This window comes from Erpetoichthys calabaricus, chromosome 2 (assembly GCF_900747795.2).
Source record: "Erpetoichthys calabaricus chromosome 2, fErpCal1.3, whole genome shotgun sequence".
NCBI classification, from domain to species: Eukaryota; Metazoa; Chordata; class Cladistia; order Polypteriformes; family Polypteridae; genus Erpetoichthys; species Erpetoichthys calabaricus.
Window position 1 is genome coordinate 90,336,641 of NC_041395.2, and position 24,077 is coordinate 90,360,717.

Genomic DNA, 24,077 nt, shown 5'->3' on the forward strand with positions numbered 1-24,077 from the left:
TCCAGTACACAAGTAAGAGTCAATAAGCTCAGCCCTTAAAAAAATATTATTAAAAAGGATACAACATGGCTGCTGAACCCTTCTTGGTGTTTCTGTATATATATGTATACTTGACAAGCTGCTACTCCAAGAACAAGAATGGTCAGGAAAGGAAGTCCTTGGAACAAAAGTAAGGCTGGGCTTGGACCTGAGCAGACGTACAGTGGATTCAGAAAGTATTCTGAGCCTTTCACTTACTGCACGCTTTATTGTCTTGTAGATTTAGTTTTAAATGGATGGATTTGCAATTTTTGCCCATCAATCTACATTCAACAACCCATTATGACAATGTTAAAACATGTTTTCAAATAGTTTTCCAAATTTATTAAAAATCAAAAACTGAAATCTCTCATTTCATTATTCAGACCCTGGCACTCCAAGTTTTTATCAGGTGCATCCTGTTTTGACCCTTGTATGTTTGTAGACCTTGATTGGAGTCCACCTGTGGCAAAACGAACTAGTTGGACATAGTTTAGAAAGACACACATCTGTGTATATAAGGTCCCACAATTCACACTGCATGTTTGGAAAAAAATCTAACCATGAGGTTCAAGGAACTCTGCTTCTAGAATAAGAGAGAGCACTAGAGCAGGGCAGTCCGATGACTTTCAATAGATGTTTCTGATCCTGGAAACAATCATTGGCTGAGGATGAAAAACTACTCCAGGTAAATAAATGGCCCATGAAGTTGACAGTTCAGAGAGGAGTTGGGCAAGTACTTATCTGGCAGCAAGGTAGTGTGTAGAGTATAGGAATGAATGAGTATGGGAGGTGAAAACAACCTCTCTGTGTATCAACCAGGTATTTGAGGGGGACACACAGAGCTTGTATTAAACCCTAGGGAGACAGTTAAGGTCTGGTTAGTCTTCTTTTACTTTAGTACGTTGTGTTCTCTCCTTGTTTATGACTCTTTCATTAAGTTATTTAATAAAAAATACAGTTATTGATAATATTGTGACTTTAGGTTCTGGGTTTGGATGATACACAGAGGTGCCCCTGCCCACCCCCAGACACTGCACATGCAATATCATAAACAATTCAGACTAATTTTTCAAATGACAGTTACACACCTAATTTTAAAAGACATGTTATTGTGAAATCCCATACTCAAGAGTAATTTCACGATTGAGAATACCTACTGCAGGAATGTTGTGGAATCCAAGAAATGGAGTGTTGGGTCCTGTGGTCTGCTATATGTTGCACATAAATTGGAGATAAGTATACAGTTCATAATTCACTTGAGTTATTCATCCTTTAAGGTCTGGCACTACACATCCATGGGTAAAGAAAATTAATTTACATTATTCCAAAGGCTGATTTAATCTTGAAAGTATTAATTAATTCTGATTAATCTCACCTGTTTTGTGCTTTATTGTCCTGTTCAGATTCTGCCCACTTTCAGTAGTAAGTATACATGTGCAATGGACACCAGCCTTCCACATATGAGTTGGAATAGAGACTTGGCTTTGGATGAAGTGTGACCTAAATTCAGTTTCTCCTTCTTTGTGATTGGAATTGACCATCCAGTAGAGTCGAGAACTTCCAAAACTCACCACAGAAGCCAAACAAACTAGAGTAACCTCATCTTCTATGATGTCAAGTGATCTGAAAATCACCAGTGAAATGGAGTCACCAACCAGTCCTGGATTGAACACAAAGTATTAAAAACAGAGTTAGACAACACAAAAAGAATGATTAAAATTATGTAAAAGTATTTGGTTTTCAACAAATCCTTCAGCTTTTAAGACTTCCTACTGTAGATATGTACCTTTGCTTCTACTAGAGTTCAGTTCCTTAATATTGATCATTTTTTTCAGAAAATGAACAACCAGTCAGGAATATGGCGATGTAAATTAAGATTTCAAGATATCTCAAAATTAATTTCAGGCATCACAAATTACAGTTCATCTGTCAGGTATCTGAAACTCTTTTCAAGATAAAGCTTCCTGTGCATTATCTCAAATACATTTTTAGATATACAGTGATCCCTCGCTATATCGCGCTTTGCCTTTCGCGGCTTCACTCTTTCGCGGATTTTATATGTAAGCATATTTAAATATATATCGCGGATTTTTTGCTGGTTCGCGGATTTCTGCGGACAATGGGTCTTTTAATTTCTGGTACATGCTTCCTCAGTTGGTTTGCCCAGTTGATTTCATACAAGGGACGCTATTGGCAGATGGCTGAGAAGCTACCCAGCTTACTTTTCTCTCTCTCTCTCTCTCTCTCTTGCGCTGACTTTTTCTGAGCCTGACGTAGGGGGATTGAGCAGGGGGGCTGTTCGCACACCTAGACGATACCGACGCTCGTCTAAAAATGCTGAAAGATTATCTTCACGTTGGCTACCTTCTGTGCAGCTGCTTCGTGAAGTGACATGCTGCACGGTGCTTTGCATACTTAAAAGCACGAAGGGCACGTATTGATTTTTTTATCTGTCTCTCTCTCTCTCTCTCTCTCTCTCTGCTCCTGACGGAGGGGGTGTGAGCTGCCGCCTTCAACAACTTTGTGCCGCGGTGCTTCGCATACCTAAAAGCCAAACAGCACCACTGATTTGTTTGCTAGAGATTGTTTTCTCTATCTATGTGACATTCTGTGCTCCTGACACACACACCTTTGAAGAGGAAGATATGTTTGCACTCTTTTACTTGTGAGACGGAACTGTCATCTCTGTCTTGTCATGGAGCACAGTTTAAACTTTTGAAAAAGAGACAAATGTTTGTTTGCAGTGTTTGAATAACGTTCCTGTCTCTCTACAACCTCCTGTGTTTCTGCGCAAATCTGTGACCCAAGCATGACAATATAAAAATAACCATATAAACATATGGTTTCTACTTCGCTGATTTTCTTATTTCGCGGGTGGCTCTGGAACGCAACCCCCGCGATGAAGGAGGGATTACTGTATCAAATTGACCATGTATGCATTTTAATGTAACTGAAATTCATTTGGATATTTTTCAAACGTACTTACTGCAAAATCTCTTTATTATGCCAATGGATTCTCCTGTTTATTTTAAATTATGTTGACATTTGAAATATCTGAAAAAGTACAGGAACTATTAGAGATACCTATAATGCATTTCTAGTAGCTGATTTTTATTGTAAGTCAAATTGTAGTAAAATGAATTACAGATATCTAAAAATATGTCCATTTCAGGATATCTTAAATGCATTTTATATCTTATCCATTGCAGGTTTGTGGGGCACTGGAGTCTATCCCAGCAATCATTGTACACAAGGCAGGAAAAACACCTGGACAGGGCAAACACACACATTTCAGCTAATTTAGCGACCCCAGTTCACCTAACCTGCATGCAGTTAGACTATTAGAGGCAACCAGAACTTCTGGAGAAAATCCACACAGACATGAGGTGAATATGCAAAGTACGTGGAGGGGACACCCAGGACATGAACTTCTGCCTCCTTACTCCAAGGAAACAATGGTACCACTACCACTGTGGCATTGCATTTTATGAGATTTGAAAAATAATTCAAGATACAGTAATCCCTCCTCCATCGCGGGGGTTGCGTTCCAGAGCCACCCGCGAAATAAGAAAATCCGCGAAGTAGAAACCATATGTTTATATGGTTATTTTTATATTGTCATGCTTGGGTCACAGATTTGCGCAGAAACACAGGAGGTTGTAGAGAGACAGGAACGTTATTCAAACACTGCAAACAAACATATGTCTCTTTTTCAAAAGTTTAAACTGTGCTCCATGACAAGACAGAGATGACAGTTCCGTCTCACAATTAAAAGAATGCAAACATATCTTCCTCTTCAAAGGAGTGCGAGTCAGGAGCAGAGCATGTCAGAGAGATAGAGAATAGCAAATAAATCAATAGGGCTGTTTGGCTTTTAAGTATGCGAAGCACCGCGGCACAAAGCTGTTGAAGGCGGCAGCTCACACCCCCTCCGTCAGGAGCAGACAAAGAGAGAGAGAGACAGAGATTGTTTTTCAATCAAAAATCAATACGTGCCCTTCGAGCTTTTAAGTATGCGAAGCACCGTGCAGCATGTCGCTTCAGGAAGCAGCTGTACAGAAGGTAGCAACGTGAAGATAATCTTTCAGCATTTTTAGACGAGCGTCCGTATCGTCTAGGTGTGCGAACAGCCCCCCTGCTCAATCCCCCTACGTCAGGATCAGAGAAAGTCAGCGCAAGAGAGAGAAAAGTAAGTTGGGTAGCTTCTCAGCCATCTGCCAATAGCGTCCCGTGTATGAAATCAACTGGGCAAACCAACTGAGGAAGCATGTACCAGAAATTAAAAGACCCATTGTCCGCAGAAATCCGCGAACCAGCAAAAAATCCGCGATATATATTTAAATATGCTTACATATAAAATCCGCGATGGAGTGAAGCCGCGAAAGGCGAAGCGCGATATAGCGAGGGATTACTGTATCTTGAAATAAATTTCTGTGTATTTTGAGATATCTTAAAATAAGTCTATAGACATTTTGAGATTCCTGAAATGTAATTTAAGATATCTCAAAATCACATTTGAAAATGAACAAGAAGCTATTTTAAGATATTGAAAAATTTACTTGAGCTATTTTAAAAAGAATTTCAAATATCTCAAAATGGTCTGGATTATGACAAGCCAAATTAACATTTAGAGATATCTCAAAATGAAAGATATCTGAAATACATTTATAAAAACTTAAAATATGTTCCTTTATGTTATGAGATATCTCAGATGTATTTTCAGATATCTCGAAATAAGTACATGTCCATATTCAGATATCTCAAATACACTTTACTTGTAATAACTGACCTTGCATGTATTTTAGGGCACCTGAAATGCATTTGAACATATCTTGAAATCACTTTGTGTAACATACCCTATTCTTTCAATGGGACTTTGCCAATCTGAGATATGTCAAAATGAGCAGGAAATTATTTTGAGATATCTTGAAAGGCATTTCAGATATTTAAAAACAGACAAGAAGCTACTGTGAGATACATGGAAATGTGTTTGGAAATGTATTTGAGAGAATCTTAAATTGTATTGTAGATATCTAAAACTGTTATTCAAATACCTTGATTTAATTTCATGTTTTTTAAAAGATATCTTATATTGTTTTTGAGATATCCTGAAATAAAATTCAAGTTATCTTGACAATGCGCTTTAAAATATCTGAAATGCAGCACAGATCCACTTTAAGATATGATGAAATTAGTTTGAGATGTCTAAAAGTGCATTTTAAATATGTCAAGTAAGAGTGAATTTCAAGGTATCTTAAAAGGGTTTAAAGATATCTTAATTATATTTTGATATATTGTAAATTAAATTCCTGCTTATTTAATACCTCAAATTAATTTTGATATATCTGAAGTGCATTTTCATCCATCCATCCATTTTCCAACCCGCTGAATCCGACCACAGGGTCACGGGGGTCTGCTGGAGCCAATCCCAGCCAACACAGGGCACAAGGCAGGAACCAATCCTGGGCAGGGTGCCAACCCACCGCAGGACACACACAAACACACTCACACACCAAGCACACACTAGGGCCAATTTAGAATCGCCAATCCACCTAACCTGCATGTCTTTGGACTGCGGGAGGAAACCGGAGCGCCCGGAGGAAACCCACGCAGACACGGGGAGAACATGCAAACTCCACGCAGGGAGGACCCGGGAAGCGAACCCAGGTCCCCAGGTCTCCCAACTGCGAGGCAGCAGCGCTACCCACTGCGCCACCGTGCCGCCCAGTGCATTTTCAGACATCTCAAAATAACTTCCAGCATATTTTACAATATCTCAATATCAAGATATCTTAAAATAACTTCCTATGTATTTCGATATATGTTAAATTCTTTTTGAGATATCTTAAAATAGATGAGATGTCCAACTGAAAGAGCAGGAAATTTTACAGAAAGTAAAGGTGTCTTGAAATGCATTTCAGTTATGTTCAAATGCATGAATGCATGAATTTGAGATATCTAAAATTGTAAAGTATTTGAGATATCTTGAAATGCACATTCACTTCTGAGTGCATTCTGTTCCTGTTTTAACAATATTTTAGTAAAACTACAAGTGTTGGAGATGTTGTGAGTATACGATTAGATGATCTGACACATAGATTATGCAACACTAGTAACACAAGATCTTTTAAATGAACGTTTTGATATTATTTGCTATTGGTCACCATTGATGCCTATTATTATTATAAACTTTGTTATCTCCGTTATGTATGAAAGCATCCATCCATCCACACTGCAGAAAAACGTATAAACAAAAACTAGACAAAAAACCTTAAATGAGAGTTATTTTGCTTTTATTTAGCAATAAAATCTGCCAATGGGTTAAGCAAAATTTACTTTAGATTTTTAAACGTTTGATAAATAATAGTAAATACATTTTGTTTGATAAGTCAAAAATTCTTACAATAAAGTAAACAGAGATTTAATGTCATTATATAAATACTTTTCAATTGCTTAGATTTAATTTTTTGCAGTGTGTCTAACCATTTTTTAACTTGCTTATCCACGGCAAGTGTATATGTCAGCTGGAGCTTTTCCTAGCAAGCGTCCCTGAACAAGGTGTCAGCCCATTACAGAGTGAACATCCCCGAACACACACACAAATGTCAGGGGCCAATTTAGCGTCACCAATTCACCTAACCAGAATGTTTTTTAGACTGTGGGAGGAAACTGAAGCGCCCAGAGGGAACCCATCCAGACATAGAGTGAACATACAAACTCCATGCAGGGAACACCTGGGATGCAAACCCCGGTCTCTTAACAGTGAGGCAGCAGCACTACCACTATGCCACCATGCTGCCCACATGAAAATATGAAATTAAAATCTTTTTTTTTTGGCCATCACTACAAACTACATTGAGTTGGTAAAATATAAAAAAATATATTAATTTTGGGTAGAGCATTCCTTTAAGTGACTTGCTCAAGGTCTCACAGTGAGTCACAGGTGGCAGTTCAACTTCCAGCTTTGGGAGTTTTAAGTTCAGTGCCATAGCCACTACACCAAACTGCCTACCATTTAAATACTTAAGAAATAAAATTGAGAGAAGCTGATTTTTGGCAAGAATTCAATTTCAGACTGGCATGATTGTTCAGTGATTAACACCATTACTTCATGAATTTAGCATGATAGGTAGAAATTCCTGAATACTGTTCTTGTGGATTTTTCAAGTTATCTCCAAGTCTGTGTTAGATTTCCACTGAGTACTCCAGTCTTCCTCCCACATTCCCAGATGTGTAAGTAAGGTTAGTTGGAAATCTAAATTGACCTCTGTGCAGGAGTGTGAGTGTGTGTGTGCGCGTGTGAGTGGACCTTGCAATGACCTGGTGAGTTACCCATTGCTCATTCTGCCTTCTTCACAAAGTAGCAGGGTTAGTCATTGGGTCTCCGTAATTCTAAACTGGATCAAGTAGGTTTGAAAATGTTGCGTTGTTTGCTTTCAAAAATTCATTTTAGCCCAATAGCTTAGCATAAGGATTTTGAAGTGAAATCCGTCATTATTCTAGCTCTTGGTTAATAGTTTTTTGAAAATTATAAGGATTTCAGTCTGTTATGTTTCAGACAGGTTTACCCCCGGTTGAGGTTCAAATTTCTCATTTATGTCCATTTTGCTCGTTATTTTATGTTAACATTGTGGATTATTTAGTTCCGTTGTATCTTTTGTCTATATTGTGTTTTTTAATAGTGGTTCACCAAGATGTGGGGCCAACTGCCCATTGCCATCAAGGGACCACCCTCAAACCTACAAATGCAGTCCCTTGAAGTTCATTGAATACACTGGCACTGGTGAGTATCTTTGTGATTTCTCTGTGCTTTTATGAATTACTGGATTTTCACCACTGTGTTCTATTTTTTGACTATTCTTTGCATTTGCATTTTGAGACATTGTTTGCCACGGATTGCCATTGTTGTCTCAAACAAGTCCTTCAGCTTCTTGAGCTCCTAGGAGCTTAGTTTATGCAACAGAGCATTTTTGTAAAAAATAAATATTTTTTATTTATAAAGATTCTATGTTTGCCCTTTTCTTTAGTAGACGAACAGTTTTCTCTCCTCCAGTGAACATTTTGAGTAATTTTTGTGTTTAGGACCCCTTAGTTCATTACATAGACTACCCAAAGTAAAAAAATATATTCTGAGCTTCTCCTGTGTTAATTATATTTTAACATTTTTTCTCTCATTCTTCACATATATCCTACTATTTTAGGGATTTGCAGATATACAAAAATCTTTTTAGAAAAATTCACACATTCATCTATTTTGTAAACCTGCTTATTGTTTATTTCAACTATGGGGTTGAGGGGCTAAGATTTAAAATTGTAGCCTAGGATATGGCAGCTCCACAAAGGCAATGATTGGAACAGAACCAATGCACTATCAATAATAGGAATAGGAATAGAATGATTCCTCTTTTTTACATTTCATTATTGTCAGTTATGCATTACTCACTTGATACCAGCACATGAGACCCAGGACCAAAGTAGATACCCAGCCCTTGTACAAGGGCACAGTAGTAAGCACTAGACTCACTCTCCTCTAGGTTGTAGATGGTGAGGGAACAATTCTTTGACATAGTCGTTTTTAAATATTTCCTTGTATTAGTGTTGAGAAGAGTCGGCACTGATGATGTTTTCTGCAGCCTGAACCACCAAACAGAGGAGCATTCAGCAGAAAACTGTTTAATACTGCAGAGCAGGGTCACATTGGCTCCGACATTCACTGAAACTGAAGAGGGGTACTGGAATACAGATGAACCAAAAGCTGTAGCTGAAAATAATTATAAATATTATTATTTAACACACCATATTACATTTATTTAGAAGAAAAAGTTAACACCAGGATATCAGAAGCACTGACTTCCATCATCATGAAATACTTTGAGTGGCTGGTTATGCAGAGCATTAAGTCCATTCTTCCCCCCTCCCGTGACCTTTTTCAGTTTGCATACAGGTCAAACAGGTCCATAGAGGATGCCATTTCTGCTGCTCCATCCAGCCCTCACCCACCTGGACTCAAAGAACTCCTATGTGTGAATGTTATTCTTAGATTTTAGTTCAGCATTCAACACAATCAATCCCCAGCAGCTAATACAAAAACTCAGCCATTTGGGACACAAGACCTCTCTCTGCAATTGGGTGTTGCACTTCCTTACAGGGAGACCACAAAATGTATGGGCTGGCAATATCACCTCTAAGATCATCATGTTGAGCACAGGGGCCCCACATGGGTGTGTACTCAGCCCGTTGCTCTTTACCCTGCAGACCCATGACTGTGTACCAATCTACAGTTCCAATCACTTGGTCAAGTATGCAGACAATACAACCATGGTCGGCCTCTTCACCAAAAATGATGAAGCCAACTACAGGAACGAGGTGAGCCATCTGGTCCAGTGGTGTAAAGACAAGAATCTCTTCCTGAACATGGAAAAGACTAAAGAGATTATGGTCGATTTCAGGAGAAGTCATTCACAGCACCTCCCACTGACCATCAACAGTGCAGCTGTGGAAAGGATGAGCAGCACCAAGTTCCTGGGGACATACATGTCTGAGGACCTCTCCTTGTTAGATAACACCACATCACTGGCCAAGAAAGCTCAAACCCATCTCTACTTTCTACGCAAACTGAGGAGAGCACAAGTTCCACCCCCCATCATATGCTATTTCTACCGGGGCACAATCGAGAGCATCCTCACCAGCTGCAACTCTGTGTGGTATGGTGGCTGCACTGCCTCCTGTAGGAAGCCCCTGCATGCATAGTGGATGCGGCTGATAAGATCATTGGTGCCCCACTTCCCTCCCTCAAGGACATTTTCCACACTTGTCTCACCCGTAGAGCCGTCAGCATTGCTGGTGACTCCTCCCACCCCTTATACTGCCTTTTTAGCCTCCTCCCCTCAGGGAAAAGGTATTGGAGCCTCCGGGCCCGCTCCACAAGACTGTCTAACAGCTTTATCCACCAAGCTGTCAGGATGCTGAACTCTGTCCACCACCTTCCCCCCTTCCCCCTTGCCCCCTGCCCCTGGACCGTAACAAGAGTCACTATCTACCAAGCACCCTACCTCTGCTGGTATTATATAAAGACTCAATATTACATCAGCTGCTAACTGTATGTCTTTTTGTACATCTCATAAGCTACTCTATAATGCACCTTCTCATTTTTTTACTGTAATTGGCTTTTGCACTACTGACTATTGCACATTGTACACAGGTCTACTTTACAAATTCTAATGTTATTTATCTTATATGTTATACTTTTTTCTTTTCTTTTTTATATTATATTTTAGTGTACCATGAAGACGAGAGAGAAGCAGTATTTCGATTCTCCTGTATGTTCTGAACATATAGTGAATTGACAATAAAAGGCTGTTTGATTTTTGATTGATTGATTGATTTGATTAGTACTGTTTGTTTATTTTTATTTTTAAATCACTGCACAACCAAAGATCTTCACATAGATGGGCTCCCAAATAGAGCCTGAGATATCTCTCTGGCATCATTATTTCAGGTGTCCCATACTGTACAATATTACAATAAAATGATATCTTATTGTTACTTACAAGAAAATAAAATAATTTTACGCAACTGCTAGCTCCACACATGGTTAATGTAGTGCATTGCTGAAAAAAAAATGGTCTTTTGCAGGGTTCTAGCCAAAACAATGATGTGTTTTGGTTAGATGTATTCAAAAAAGCAAGTAAGACTTTCAATACACTCTGTACATGAGACAATAAAGCTAACCATGACCCTGAAATGATCTGCTATAAGTAATGATATGGTAATATGTGCAGACAAGATTTCTGTAATGCACTCCTCACAGGACTTCCAAAGCTAAATCTGATCATAAATCTTTAGCAGGAAGAATTTGAAACAATAACAGAAAATCTGACTATATCTCACCAGTCTTAGTTTTGCACAACTAGTTGCTCTTGCCCTTTGGAATTGATTTAAAAGCATTGTTAATCACATGTAAGGCTCTGAACATTCTTGTCTCTCCTTATATTTTGGAGTGCATGTGGCCTTACATTGCAATATCAGATCATCAAACACTGGTTTACTCATTATTCAAAACTCCACAAAATTGTTAACATTTCATTTTGCTAATATACACCACAAATAAGGAATACTTTATCTACAGAGATATAAGAGGCTAATACCAAGGAACATTTTAAAAAACTGTTAAAAACCCACTTTGTTAATTTGTCGTTTTCATACTTTTTTTTGGAAAAGTACTAGCAGATTATAACATATACTGAAAAATCATATGCTAGTGTAGATAGAAGAATCCTAACTCACCTCTTTTAGGTCAGTGGATAACTGATGTTATATATTATCTAAAATTGGAAAAAAAATCAAATTCTCACTTAGAGGATCTGTACAAAACATTTTCAAAACCTGTCAGGGTCTGATAAATAACATTTTAGAATAAGCATTTAAATGGAGGAAGTGGATTCTCTCCCCTCTTTTTTTATTCTATTTTTATTTTTTTATTTATTTACATATTTTTACTATTATCTATCTATCTATCTATTATTAAAGTGCTACTCTGCTGACCTAGCTCTCTTTCTCATGAGTGGGGGTCGATTTGCTTCAAACCAGTTTTGTTAAATTTGACTTGCATGTACAGAGTGTTTTCTGATTTTAATAAAATAAAATAAAAAAGAAATAAAAATGTTTGATCTTGATTGTATGTAATGTTATTTTCCTTTTTGTATAAGTTGGATTTGATTGTATGGAATCTTATTTTCTTCAAATAAAATCAATAATAAAAAAAGAACTAACAGTAGAAAGCTCTTTGACATGTACTGCAAACATCTTACGTGATAATACTCCCTGATCTGTCCCGTTTACACATTTTTCCTAAAAAAAATTAAGTTTACTTGCAGCTGTGAATTGGTCCCTTGTGTTCCCTAAATTGGATGTCTGATCAACTGGCCCTGTGACAAATATTGCTAATATACATGTGAGAAAATAAATACACCCCATGGAAGCTATTGAACCAGTTTTGTCTATTTTTGGTCTAGTTTCCCCAAATAGACCATTACATGTGTTGATTATTTTTGTTGAATAAATAATTGAAAAGACAAATTGTCCATATGTTTTTATTTAAGTTTATCACCTTTATCTGTATGGACTGTTTGCATGCAGATCTACCTTTTGCCTTTTCAAAATGGTCAATTTGCATGAGGTTAACTTATTTTTTCACATAAAATAAAATAAAATAAAGGTGTCAGAGTGGTTAATCAGAGCGATTCTACTATATAGAGGACCCATTTTGGGTTTCCAAAAGAACCTCCACATGAAGGCTCCCACAAAGAAAGTTTATTCATTTAGATATGTAACAGTCTGTATGAATAACCATGAATGGATAACAGAATTGTGAAATGCCAATAGGTTCATTATTATAAAATTGCTCTTTCTACATACTGTACAATAACACAGGTGACATTCAGGTTTTCTTCATTTGTTAGTATCCTGCTGCATAGCCTACTTTTTTGTGATCTGGTTTTATTATAATAGACAAGATAGCCTGCTATTCGTTAAAGATTTCTATCTTGTCCATACATTAGGAAGCTTTTGGAACCCAAATAACCACTTTCACATGGAAAGAACCCTTCCCAGAATTAAAGGGTTCTTTCTCATGCAATGGTTCCATTAGGAATCACACCACCTACTTAAATGCTATTTTAGATCCTTTATTTTTATAAGTGTATAGGCTGTGTCATGGTTAGAAAGTTATTCCGTAAATCTAGTTAATATGTTGCCATACATGTGTGCATGGGAGACAGCTAAAGGGATCAAATGAGGATAATTCCACGCCAGACCAGGAAGTGGCTGAGTGCGCTAATCCTTTTTCTCTTTCAACTGCAGACTAGTTACGGGAAATTCCACCTGTAGATATCTACTTGACAGTGTCACGTTTGTCAAAGCTTTACTGACAGATAATGGCACCATCATTAAAAGTGTGTACTGTAATCTTCTGTGGAAATCTAAATATGTGGTTATGGTCATTTTCATTTTTTATTTTTTTTGAGAACAGTAAGTAATATCCACTAGCCACAACCGTCCTAGCCACACTAGCCATCCTATCAAGTGCATGCAGCGTCACCTGCGCTCTGAAAAGCGTTTGATCCAATTCAGGTTGCGGGAGGGCGGAGCTTGTTGCAACAGCATTAGCGACGAGGAAAGACTCTGGCTCTGGAAGTATGAGGGGCCAAACAGGCCAAAAATCATATATTTTTGTGCGTAAAGTATTGGTTTACGCATGAACATTATTGGTTTATGGATGATTACTATCGGTTTGCGTGCATACTTAATTGGTTTGCGTGCGAACAATACTGGTTTCATTCATATGAACCATATTGGTTCGTGTCCGTATATTATCGGTTTGTGCGTGAACTATATCCGTTTGTATATGCATAGCACTGGTTTGCATATGAACTATATTGAATTGAACTTTATTACTGGTTCACGTGCGTTTGCTATCGGTTTGTGAGGGAATTGCATTGGTTTGCGTGCGTATGCAATCGGTTTGCTTATCAACTATATTGGTTTGTGTTCGTATACTACTGGTTTGCTTACGTATAGCACTGGTTTTTCATATGCACTATACTGGTTTCACGTGGGTAATATATCGGTTTCGCATATGAACGCTATTGGTTTTGTGTATGCACTACATTGAGTCCTTGTCAGTCTTCTACCGGTTTTATGTGTGCGTACTATGCCGGCTTTGTGAAAGTAACATGCTGGATTTATGTGTGCACTATATCGGTTTTGCGTATGAAACATACTGGTTTGCGAACGCACACTATTGGAATGTTGTGTATGAACTATATCGGTTCTGCGTGCGAACTATATTGGTTGTTCACATGATCTTTAGTGGAAATGGGCGGGGCAAGAAACAGGAACTCAGGGGCCGGTAGTGTCATGGAGCGTGTAGAGAAGCTGACAGGAGACGGATCTGGGTTTACTTTAAACAGCGCCGTATTTTTTTCCACACGATAGGTTTGGGAAAGGACTTGGTGGTAATTATTACTATTTAATAGAATCAGCCATTGAGTGTGTAATGAACACAAAGCTGAAGTTAAGTACGTATTTGGTCGTCTTTTTATTCACTTCCAGCTACATGCTCGCTTGCAACCCGCGACTGTACTTTTTCACACAGCTTTTGCAAACTAGTTACTTATTCTAAAGGCAAAATATTCTACATTTACGACTGACGCCTTTATCCAGTATAACATTTAGTTACTAGTAACTTACTACTGGTTACATTTCTTATGCCCAGCGATCCCGCACCATGCCGCCTAGACAGGTGAAGTGACATGCTCATGGTCACACAGTGTCACTATCAGGACTTGAACCGACAAATGTAGGGTTTAGAGGACAAAGCCCTAACCACAATGCCCCACTGCTTGCACATCTGCAACGTGTATATTATTTGACATGATATGATCGTGTCCATTCTTTGAAAAGCTAAATGTTCCATATTTAGGACCAGTATATGTGAGTTACATCATATTGGGCCACCTTACCTTTCACAGTTTTGTGACAAGGCATATGCGTTTTTTAAGATGCAGCCGATTTTTGCCCTGCCAGGTACGAGTACCTGCGTATTTCCACTCCAATATCTGATAAATATGATTTACTGTGCTATCATGGGCACTGTAAAGTGTTAAATCACGTTCAGCCACCTTAATTTTCACAGTTTTGAGACAAGACAGATTCCTTTGTTAAATGAAAGTTGTGTTTAACATTTTTGACCTGTGCAGAACCAAAATGTGGAATATTTATTTTTTCAAATAATTGATCAGTTTGTAATGATTCTGATTAATGTACATGCTGTAGAATATTTTACCATGCTGTTAGAATAAGAAGCTGGTGTGCAAAAGCTGTATGAATAAGTAGCTGACTGCAAGCATATACTGGATGTAGCTAGGATTGAATGAAAAGCCAGCAGAATGTGCACCTCACGTCAGCCCCGTGAATATTTCAGAATTACGGGAAAATACTGTTAAAAATAATAACCACCAAGCCCTTTCAGAAACAAACAGTGACATGCAAAAGTATTCAATCACTTTAAAAGTCATCCTAATTTTCTGTATGACAAAAGATTTTTCCACATTTATTTATTCATTCTTTTTAATGTGAACTCTTGTGCTGTAACAATACATTTCTAAATAAACCATTTTCTGTAGATATTTAACTGAAGAAGAAAAACTCCAAAGTTGATGTTTGCATTAAGTATTCAAGCCCAACACATTCATACTTGGTCAAGAACCCTTTTGCTGCCATAACAGCCTTCGTTCTTTTGTAAGGCCCCAGTTCTGCACACTGCTCAGGAGTGATTCTGCCCCTTTCTTCTTGGCAGGATTTCTAGAGACCCTCTATGTTGGTGAGATGGCACCTCTGAACAGCAGTTTTCAAACAGTGCCACAGATTCTCAACAGGGTTAAGCTTAGGGCTTTGACTTGGCCTCTCCAAAACATTCACCTTTCTGTTTTTGAGCTATCCCAGTGTCACATTGGTCTAATGCTTAGGGTCATTATCATGTTGAAAGATGAATCTTCTCCTGAGCTTTCATAGCAGACTGGAACAAGTTCTCTTGCAAAATTGTGCAGTATATGTGTTCATCCATTGTCCCTTCAACTCTGACAAGATTCTCAGACCCAGCACATTAAAAAACATCCCCATAACATGAGACTGCCACCACCATATTCCACTGTAGGAATGTTGTTTCTTGAGGCCTGGGCAATGTTAGTGTTACACTTCACATACCTCTTACGTCTGTCCAAAAACTTCTATTTTGGTCTCATATGACCATAAAACCTTCTCCCACATTTTAACTGGGTCTTTCTCATGCTTTGTGGCAAACACCATACATTATTTTATGTGGACCTTCTTAAGGAATGGCTTCTTTCATGCTACCCTCCCATAGAAGCCTGTTTTATGGAGAACTCTTGAAATTGTGGACCCCAGCACCTTTACTCCAGCTAAAGATCATCGCAGACGTCTGAGAGTGACAGTTGGATTTCTAGTCGCCTCTCTCACCAGTTGATGTCTCACTCTGATGTTGAGTTTTGAGGGACAGCCTGTTCTAGTCAGAGTCTGTGTACTTTGACGAACCTTCCACTTTCTGGTGATGAATGCAACAGTGCGCAATGGGACATTCAAACTCTTTTGATATTTTTATAGTCATTCCCAGTCTTGTGCATTTCAATAACTTTGTTTCTCACATCAGTAGAATGCTCCTTTGTTTTCATTTTTGCAGTGACTGTCCACCAAAGATTACAGCCCTTACAAAGGGGGCTGTTTATATCCAGAGAGACAGAAAGGACTCACAAGTAGCACCTCATCATGTTTAATTATGACTGTTAAACGACTGTCACCTTTGTAATTAATTTGTCATTGGTGTAATGATGGATCTTCCAAAGCACAGAGGTTTAAATACCTATGCAAACATTAACTTTGGAGTTTTTCTTCTTCAGTTAAACGTCTACAGAAAATGGTTTATTTTGTCTTTGGAAATGTTTTGTCACAGCATAAGAAAAATACTGAATGAATAAATGTGTATAAATCTTTTGTCTTGCAGAAAATTATGACTTTCAAGGGGATTGAATACTTTTGTATGCCACTTAATGTTTGTGAAAGGGCTTGGTGATGATTAACGTTTAACATCTGAAATGATCACGGGACTTAAGTTAGGTACACATTCAGGTGGCTTTTTATTCACTCCTAGCTACACATATGCTTGTAGTCAGCTACTTATTCACAAACCAGCTTCTTCTTCAATGTTAAGTGCATGGCAAAATATTATACAGCGTGTACATTAATCTGCAAACTGATACGTTATTTGAAAGAATAAATATCCCAGATTTAGCTCTTGAACGGGTTGAAAATGTTACACTCAACTTTAACAAAGCAATCTGTCCTGGACAAGATTATATTATGTCAAATAATATACACATTGCAGATGTGCAAGCATTGGGGCATTGTGGTAAGGGCTTTGCCCTCTAAATCCTACATTTCTCGGTTAAAGTCCTGATAGTGACACTGTGTGACCATGAGCATGTCACTTCACCTGTCTAGGCGGCACGGTTCGGGATCGCTGGGCATAAGAAATGTAACCAGTAGTAACTAAATGTTATACTGGATAAAGGCGTCAGTCGTAAATGTAGAATATTTTGCCTTTAGAATAAGTAACTAGCTTGCAAAAGCTGTGTGAAAAAGTACAGTCGCGGGTTGCAAGCGAGCATGTAGCTGGAAGTGAATAAAAAGACGACCAAATACGTACTTAACTTCAGCTTTGTGTTCATTACACACTCAATGGCAGATTCTATTAAATAGTAATAACTACCACCAAGTCCTTTCCCAAACCTATTGTGTGGAAAAAAATACTGCACTGTTTAAAGTAAACCCAGATCTGTCTCCTGTCAGCTTCTCTACATGCTCCATGACACTACCGGCCCCTGAGTTCCTGTTTCTTGCCCCGCCCATTTTCACTGAAGATCACGTGAACAACCAATATAGTTCGTACGCAGAACCGATATAGTTCATACACAGAGTTGCAATAGTGTTCGTTCGCAAACCAGTATGTTTCGTACGAGAAACCGACATGGAACACACATACAACCAATAGAGTTCAAGCGCAAAACCGATATGTTACCCACATGAAACCAGTATAAGACGTGCATGAAACCAATATAGTGCATACACAAATCCATCGTTAGACCGGCACAGAACGCAAGCCAATATAGTTCATACGCAAACCGATAACATACAACCGAAAACCAATGCAGTTCACTCACAAACCAATAACAAACGTACTGGAACCACTGATATACACACGCGAATCAATATAGTTCATATGCAAACCAGTGCTATGCATATACAAACGGATATAGTTCACGCACAAACCGATAATATACGGACACGAACCAATATAGTTCATATGAATGAAACCAGTATTATACGCACGCAAACCAATTAAGTATGCACGCAAACCGATAGTAATCATCCATAAAGCAATAATGTTGATACGTAAACCAATAGATTACACACAGAAATATATGATTTATGGCCTGTTTGGCCCCTCATATGGAAGAGCACAGTTTACGCAAATTTAATCTACACAATGTTTTAGACATTCGGCGGGTTTTAAACAGCGGTATCACCTACTAAATTACTGTTAAAAACCCACCTTATCCTCTGGTACATTCATTGGGAAACTCAATCAGTTCTTAAAAGACAGATAAATAATATTACTGAGTGACTGACCAACAAATCGGATGAAAGAAACGCAAAACAGCATAATTTTGCAATTAAGTTTGATAAAACCTCACAACTCACAAAATTGTCATGTGGAATAATAAAGTTTGGAATTATCTATCTATCTATCTATCTATCTATCTATCTATCTATCTATCTATCTATCTATCTATCTAATGTTTGTAAATAAGTATCAATATACTAGTCATTTAGCCCGTTACAATAACGGGCGCTAGAACAGTAGTGCATAAACATTAGTAGGAACAGTCTATATTAAATGGCAAGGGACTTTGACCTCATTCTTTTTGTTGGTCGTATTTTTCTTTCTTTCAGCCTTTCTTTTGTTGATTACTTGCTGAGCTGACCGTTCTTCGTGGGCTGCCGCCGTGTATTGTGTGTGTTTAATTTGCTGTGACAGTAATACTGTCTTGTACGGCTCTGTTCAATAAGGGTGCGCACAAAAAGGCGAGCTTCAAAAGGGTGACCTCAATTGAGCGCAGCGAATAAAGGCGTTCATAGATAATTTATTTCAAATGGCTCTGGAATATGTGAACAGCAACAAAGGTGCAGATGTTTATTTACGCGCGCCTTTATTTGCTGCGCCCAATTGAGGTCGCCTTTTTGAGGCTCGCCTTTTTGTGCGCGCCCTTATTGAAGGATACCGTCTTGTACGTCCGCTGGCTTGTACGTCCGTAATATACCTTTAATTTTCTCTGGCGGTAATACAGGCATGTGCGTCGGTAATATGCCTTTAATCTCCTCTGACAGTAATACTGGCTTGTATGTGGCTGTAGTATGCGTCACTGTATTGTGTACCTTTAATTTCCTCTCGCAGTAATACTGGTTTGTATTTCCGTAAAACGCCTCTAACTTTCTCTGACAGTAATATCGCGCATCGCACTGTGCCCCGCGCATGCGCACTTCATCAGAAGACACCCACACACGGACACGGATTTTATATATATAGATGATGTACACAATAGCCCATGATAATCAAAGCACACTCATGTAAATCGTAATGGCGTGTACAAAATGGACTCCAGAAATAATACAAATGTCAATGTACAAATGTACGTAGAGCGTTGTGTTCTCAAGGCAGAAGCGGAAAATATAAAAAGCGTTATAGAAATTAAAAGATAAAAGGTTTGTTTATGCGCCATGAGAATAGGAAAGGCGCTAAATCAATAAAATGTTTTATTATTATTTTATTAAGATAAAAAGATTCGGACATGTTTCTCAACCACTGAGTCTCAACTGCCCAGTTTTCGTTCACAGGCTGCCGTCGGCGGGTCTCAAGTTCCCGCTGATTTTTGCTGATCACTGTGGGTTGATCGCGAACCAAGGTAGAGTCAGCTTGAGTTTCGGCATTCGTTTGACATTGGAACTTTGAGGCCTTCTACCTCAGTCGATCGAGATCGATTCACCAAAGGGGACAACGGTAGGTCGCGAAGACACGTAACTTAGGAAAAATGGGTCGCGACAGCAAAAAGTTTGAGAAACATCGCCTTAGGGGGTACTCTGATGTATTCTCAGTAATTTGAGAAATTCGTTTCTTGGTATAAAATGACAAAATATTAAAATAGGGAGTTGTGTAGTTGTGTATAGCAAGAAATTAACAAAAGCATTAAGTAACACATGCAATAAGTGGGTATGAGAAGCTGAGCCGCTCTTCTAAAGTATTACCAAGATTTATTCTTTAATTTATTGTATACCAAGGTGCTTGTGTTTATTCTTCCACGTGAGTTTTAACAGACATTTAATAACTGATGCAGGTACCGAGACATTTATAAGAGGAGTGGAGTTTGCATGTTCTCCCCGTGTCTGCGTGGGTTTCCTCCGGGCGCTCCGGTTTCCTCCCACAGTCCAACGACATGCAAGTTAGGTGGATTGGCGATTCTAAATTGGCTCTAGTGTATGCTTGGTGTGTGGGTGTGTTTGTGTGTGTCCTGCAGTGGGTTGGCACCCTGCCCGGGATTGGTTCCTGCCTTGTGCCCTGTGTTGGCTGGGATTGGCTCCAGCAGACCCCCGTGACCCTGTGTTCGGATTCAGCGGGTTGGAAAATGGATGGATGGATGGACTACGAACTCATTTAAAATCGTGTCATTAAAATGTATGGCGGTTCACACTGTTAGCCCAGCGGATTAAACCTTTCCGAGAATGGATCAATCAGATTTAAAGCAGTTATAGACATGTATTTATGTGATCTAATGCTACGTGCGAAAGATAAAAGACAGGCACAATATAATTTTAAGTACAGCGAACAGTATTTACCCTAGAATAAGTCCCTTCAACCTTCTCTAACCAGTCTGATCTAACGTCATAATAATGATAGTTATAATTACGCAATACTTTGATCGAAACCACAATGCATTTATAGTTTTATAGGGTCATATTGTCACGTGTACAGAGTAAAATTCTTCCTTGCATTGTTAACTAACGTGCAACATGTCGCCCCTCTCCAGCCCACGATTAGTGAGCAGAGCCACCTTACCGCGAAATTTCCGTTTTAGCCTGAAAAATCGCAGAATAGTTTACAACCAAATTGGCCATTAGAATATACAACACATTTAATTCAAATGGCAGTGAGAGTACACTGTATAGAATTATCAAAAAGACTGAGGAATACTTCTTCAGAGTAACTGTTACGAACTGCACGCAAGGAGCACTTGCATTTTCAAAACTACAAAAGAATGTGACATAATAATAATCATAATAATCATAATAATAATAATGTTATAACTTATAAGGTATGCAAGCATTCTGAAGACAGAGAATTTTGATCTTATTAGATTGTCCATATAAATCAGGTATTAACGCTGATGGCCTGATTCTTTAAAAAAAAAAAAACCTTACTTACTTGCTTTAATGGGAAAACTCTTAATTCTTCAACATGATGTCAAGGGATGTACTTATTCTAAAAGCAGCAAACAAATAAAAACCGCAGTATTCAGCGGGAAACCGCAGCCTGATCTTTTACTTACGAAACGGCTTAATAATAATTAGTGAAGCTGCACTTTGAAAGGATCAGATTCCTCTGCTCCACTTTGCTCTCTTCTTTCAATTTTCTACAGTCAGTAGAAACAGACGCACACGAATAATACTGTACCGTAACACTGACTATTCTGTTAAAATATCACATTGCATTTAAGTATTTTGGTGTGCTTTTTCTGTGATCATGCTGGACTCTTGGCAATAGCTCAATATGTGATTAGCGCCATGACGCAAAGTCTGTTTGATTTTGACATGCATGTATAATATAAGTAACGATAGATAGATAGATAGATAGATAGATAGATAGATAGATAGATAGATAGATAGATAGATAGATAGATAGATAGATAGATAGATAGATAGATAGATAGACGCTTGATAATGCCTATTCACTTTCGAGGATGAAATTAGAAACCATTTAAAGTAGCGTGAGAAAACACACACACGCAATACAGAAGTGCCAATGAAAAATTGTAAATGGAATTTTCTTCCAATTTTTGCTATAGTGTACGTAAGTCATATTTAAAAAAAATACAGTTGCATTCACGACGTTAGTCGAATGTTCTTGAGCGAGCAATTGTAAAAAATACTGTATAAAAGTTGCGTCGTTTTACTACTTTATTTTATGGTAAGCAATGAATTATCAAAGCTGTTTTACGGTCAGAACCTTGTAGATCTAGCCTGCTGTCTTAAAAGACAAAACTTTTTAAAGAAAATCACACCCAGGCCCACTTGCAAGTTGCTATAACACACTAACACACTAATATCATTTGGTTATTACATTAATTCACATGCATGAAGCATGCGTCCATTTAAGTAGAAATTGAGCGTGCACACACTGCGGCAGTCGAGGCTCATGAGGTAAATTCTCTTGAGAAATGCTGTTATTCATTAAATCGTGAATAAATCTCCTAAAATTCCAGAAGACGTATTTGATACCCATTGATCTATCGCGTTAGAGTAATGAATAAGTAAAAGCACAAAAACAGTTGCTATGGGTAAAGCATGCTGCTACTCTAGAAAATCTGAAATAATTTAAACAACACGCAAAATTGTAAAAACCAGCCTGGAGTGCTCCGTTGTTAATGGGTGCCGTCGTGTACTTATGCCGGTGCTGGACTGGCAGTCAGTCCACTGCAGGTCTCCGCTTTTCCAGGAGTGCCACCAGCATAGGCTCCGGCTTCCCTAGGACCTAAAATTTGATTTACTCATATTTAAAGTAAAATAAGTGAAAGGGTCTTTCTGTTTTCCCCAAGCTCTCTTTTATGAAATACGGACCTTGTCATTATTGGTCCAGATTAAACAGCGTTTTGCTCTTTACGCCTTTTAATTGTAAATCGGAAACATATCTTTTGGAAATGCGCTGCAATACCGAATATTACCTGAAAATCTGGATTTTAATGATCCGTGCCTGTTTAAACGTTTTATAAAGAGGAGCATCAGTTTCGTTCTGTCAGAAAAGATGATATTTTTAAAGCAGTTGAAAGTGAATAATTTGCTAAAAAAAAATCATTTCAGCATTAAATTAGAAATAACCAGATCTATGTATTGTACAGAGCAGATTTTCTGAAAGAATAAAATGTTTTAACACATATTTGGCATACCTGCGAAACGTTTAATACTTTTATTGTAAACGTTTTTATTTGTTATGGCTTGTGTTACAATATATTTTAACGAAACAATACAATAGATGCCAAACAAGCGGTACCTGCCGTATAAACTGTATCTGTTTCTAATACTTGTTTCACTACTGGTTTTGCAGTTTTTGTGTGTTTTGCTATTTGACTTAATTGAAATAGTATATAAAATATGTTAAACACACACACAAATATATATATATATATATATATATATATATATATATATATATATATATATATATATATATATATATATATATATATATACTGTATATATATAAATAAAGAAAGAAATATTTACCTTGAACAAAAAATGATAAAACAAACAGAACTGACATCGTGACTGAAGTCGCCTCCATTTTTTCCATTCTTCGCTCTTTCTGAATTGGTTTAATAAGTGGGCTACCGACCTATCTGCAAATAAATGAGAAAATAGCGCAGACTGTGCATCACACAGGAAGCAAAAACCCAGCGTTTCGTTAGGGTTGCAAAATTGTTCAGCAAAACTGTTTATGTGAGATCTGGGCATGCAGACCACTCAACTACAAAATACAGATGATTGAGCAATACAGAATTAAATATTTGTTGGCATTTTGAATGCAGCATGTTTAAAATTTCTAGAATGGCACATAGATCATAATATGTAGATGCCAAAAAGAAAATTAGACCTCACTTTGTACTGTCCTCAGTTGTATCTGACAATGCTGACCGAGAAATGCATGAAGAGCTTGGCCAACCTTGCTGACACCTGCTGCTCCTACCATATGTGAATGATGTGTGCTGCCACTTCTCAAACCAATTGTTGCCTTTTTTGGCAAGATACTCTCACTGTGGCATCTCTTGTGATGTCCTGCATTATTTGGAGCTCTGTCATATTCTCTTCTTTTCAGTATTGCACTGGGAAATATGATTTTTCATAATGAAGTTTATCTTCCAATAATATGTGAATGATACCAAAATTAACATAAATTAAATCTAAAACATTCAAGCTTACTGACCTGCTTAATAAGGCGAGTCTATGAATGTCTACTATAGTCTCCAACATCTGAAACTGATCTGTTTCTTGTAGGATCTCAATCTTAGTTCAAGAGTCTCACTTATTTTTACCAAATCTTGGATTGTATGACCATGTTCTTGTTCACCAGTGCTGTACTGCACTTCTACATATAA

At 37.9% G+C, this 24,077-nt stretch overlaps 2 protein-coding genes across 3 annotated transcripts in view; both read right to left on the reverse strand.

Moving 5' to 3' along the window:
- LOC127526704 (uncharacterized) overlaps positions 1 to 23,392 on the reverse strand; it is a 29,745-nt gene extending 6,353 nt beyond the window's left edge. The window contains exons 1-3 of the mRNA XM_051922973.1: positions 23,209 to 23,392; positions 8,465 to 8,782; positions 1,397 to 1,681 (exon numbers count right to left, since the gene is read on the reverse strand). Coding sequence (XP_051778933.1) covers positions 1,397 to 1,681; positions 8,465 to 8,782; positions 23,209 to 23,275 — 670 coding nt within the window. The 5' untranslated portion in view covers positions 23,276 to 23,392. The remainder of the gene's footprint in view (positions 1 to 1,396; positions 1,682 to 8,464; positions 8,783 to 23,208) is intronic.
- The window catches only part of LOC114642738 (uncharacterized), a 93,683-nt gene that overhangs the window by 29,346 nt on the left and 40,260 nt on the right, over positions 1 to 24,077 (reverse strand). The window lies entirely within an intron of this gene.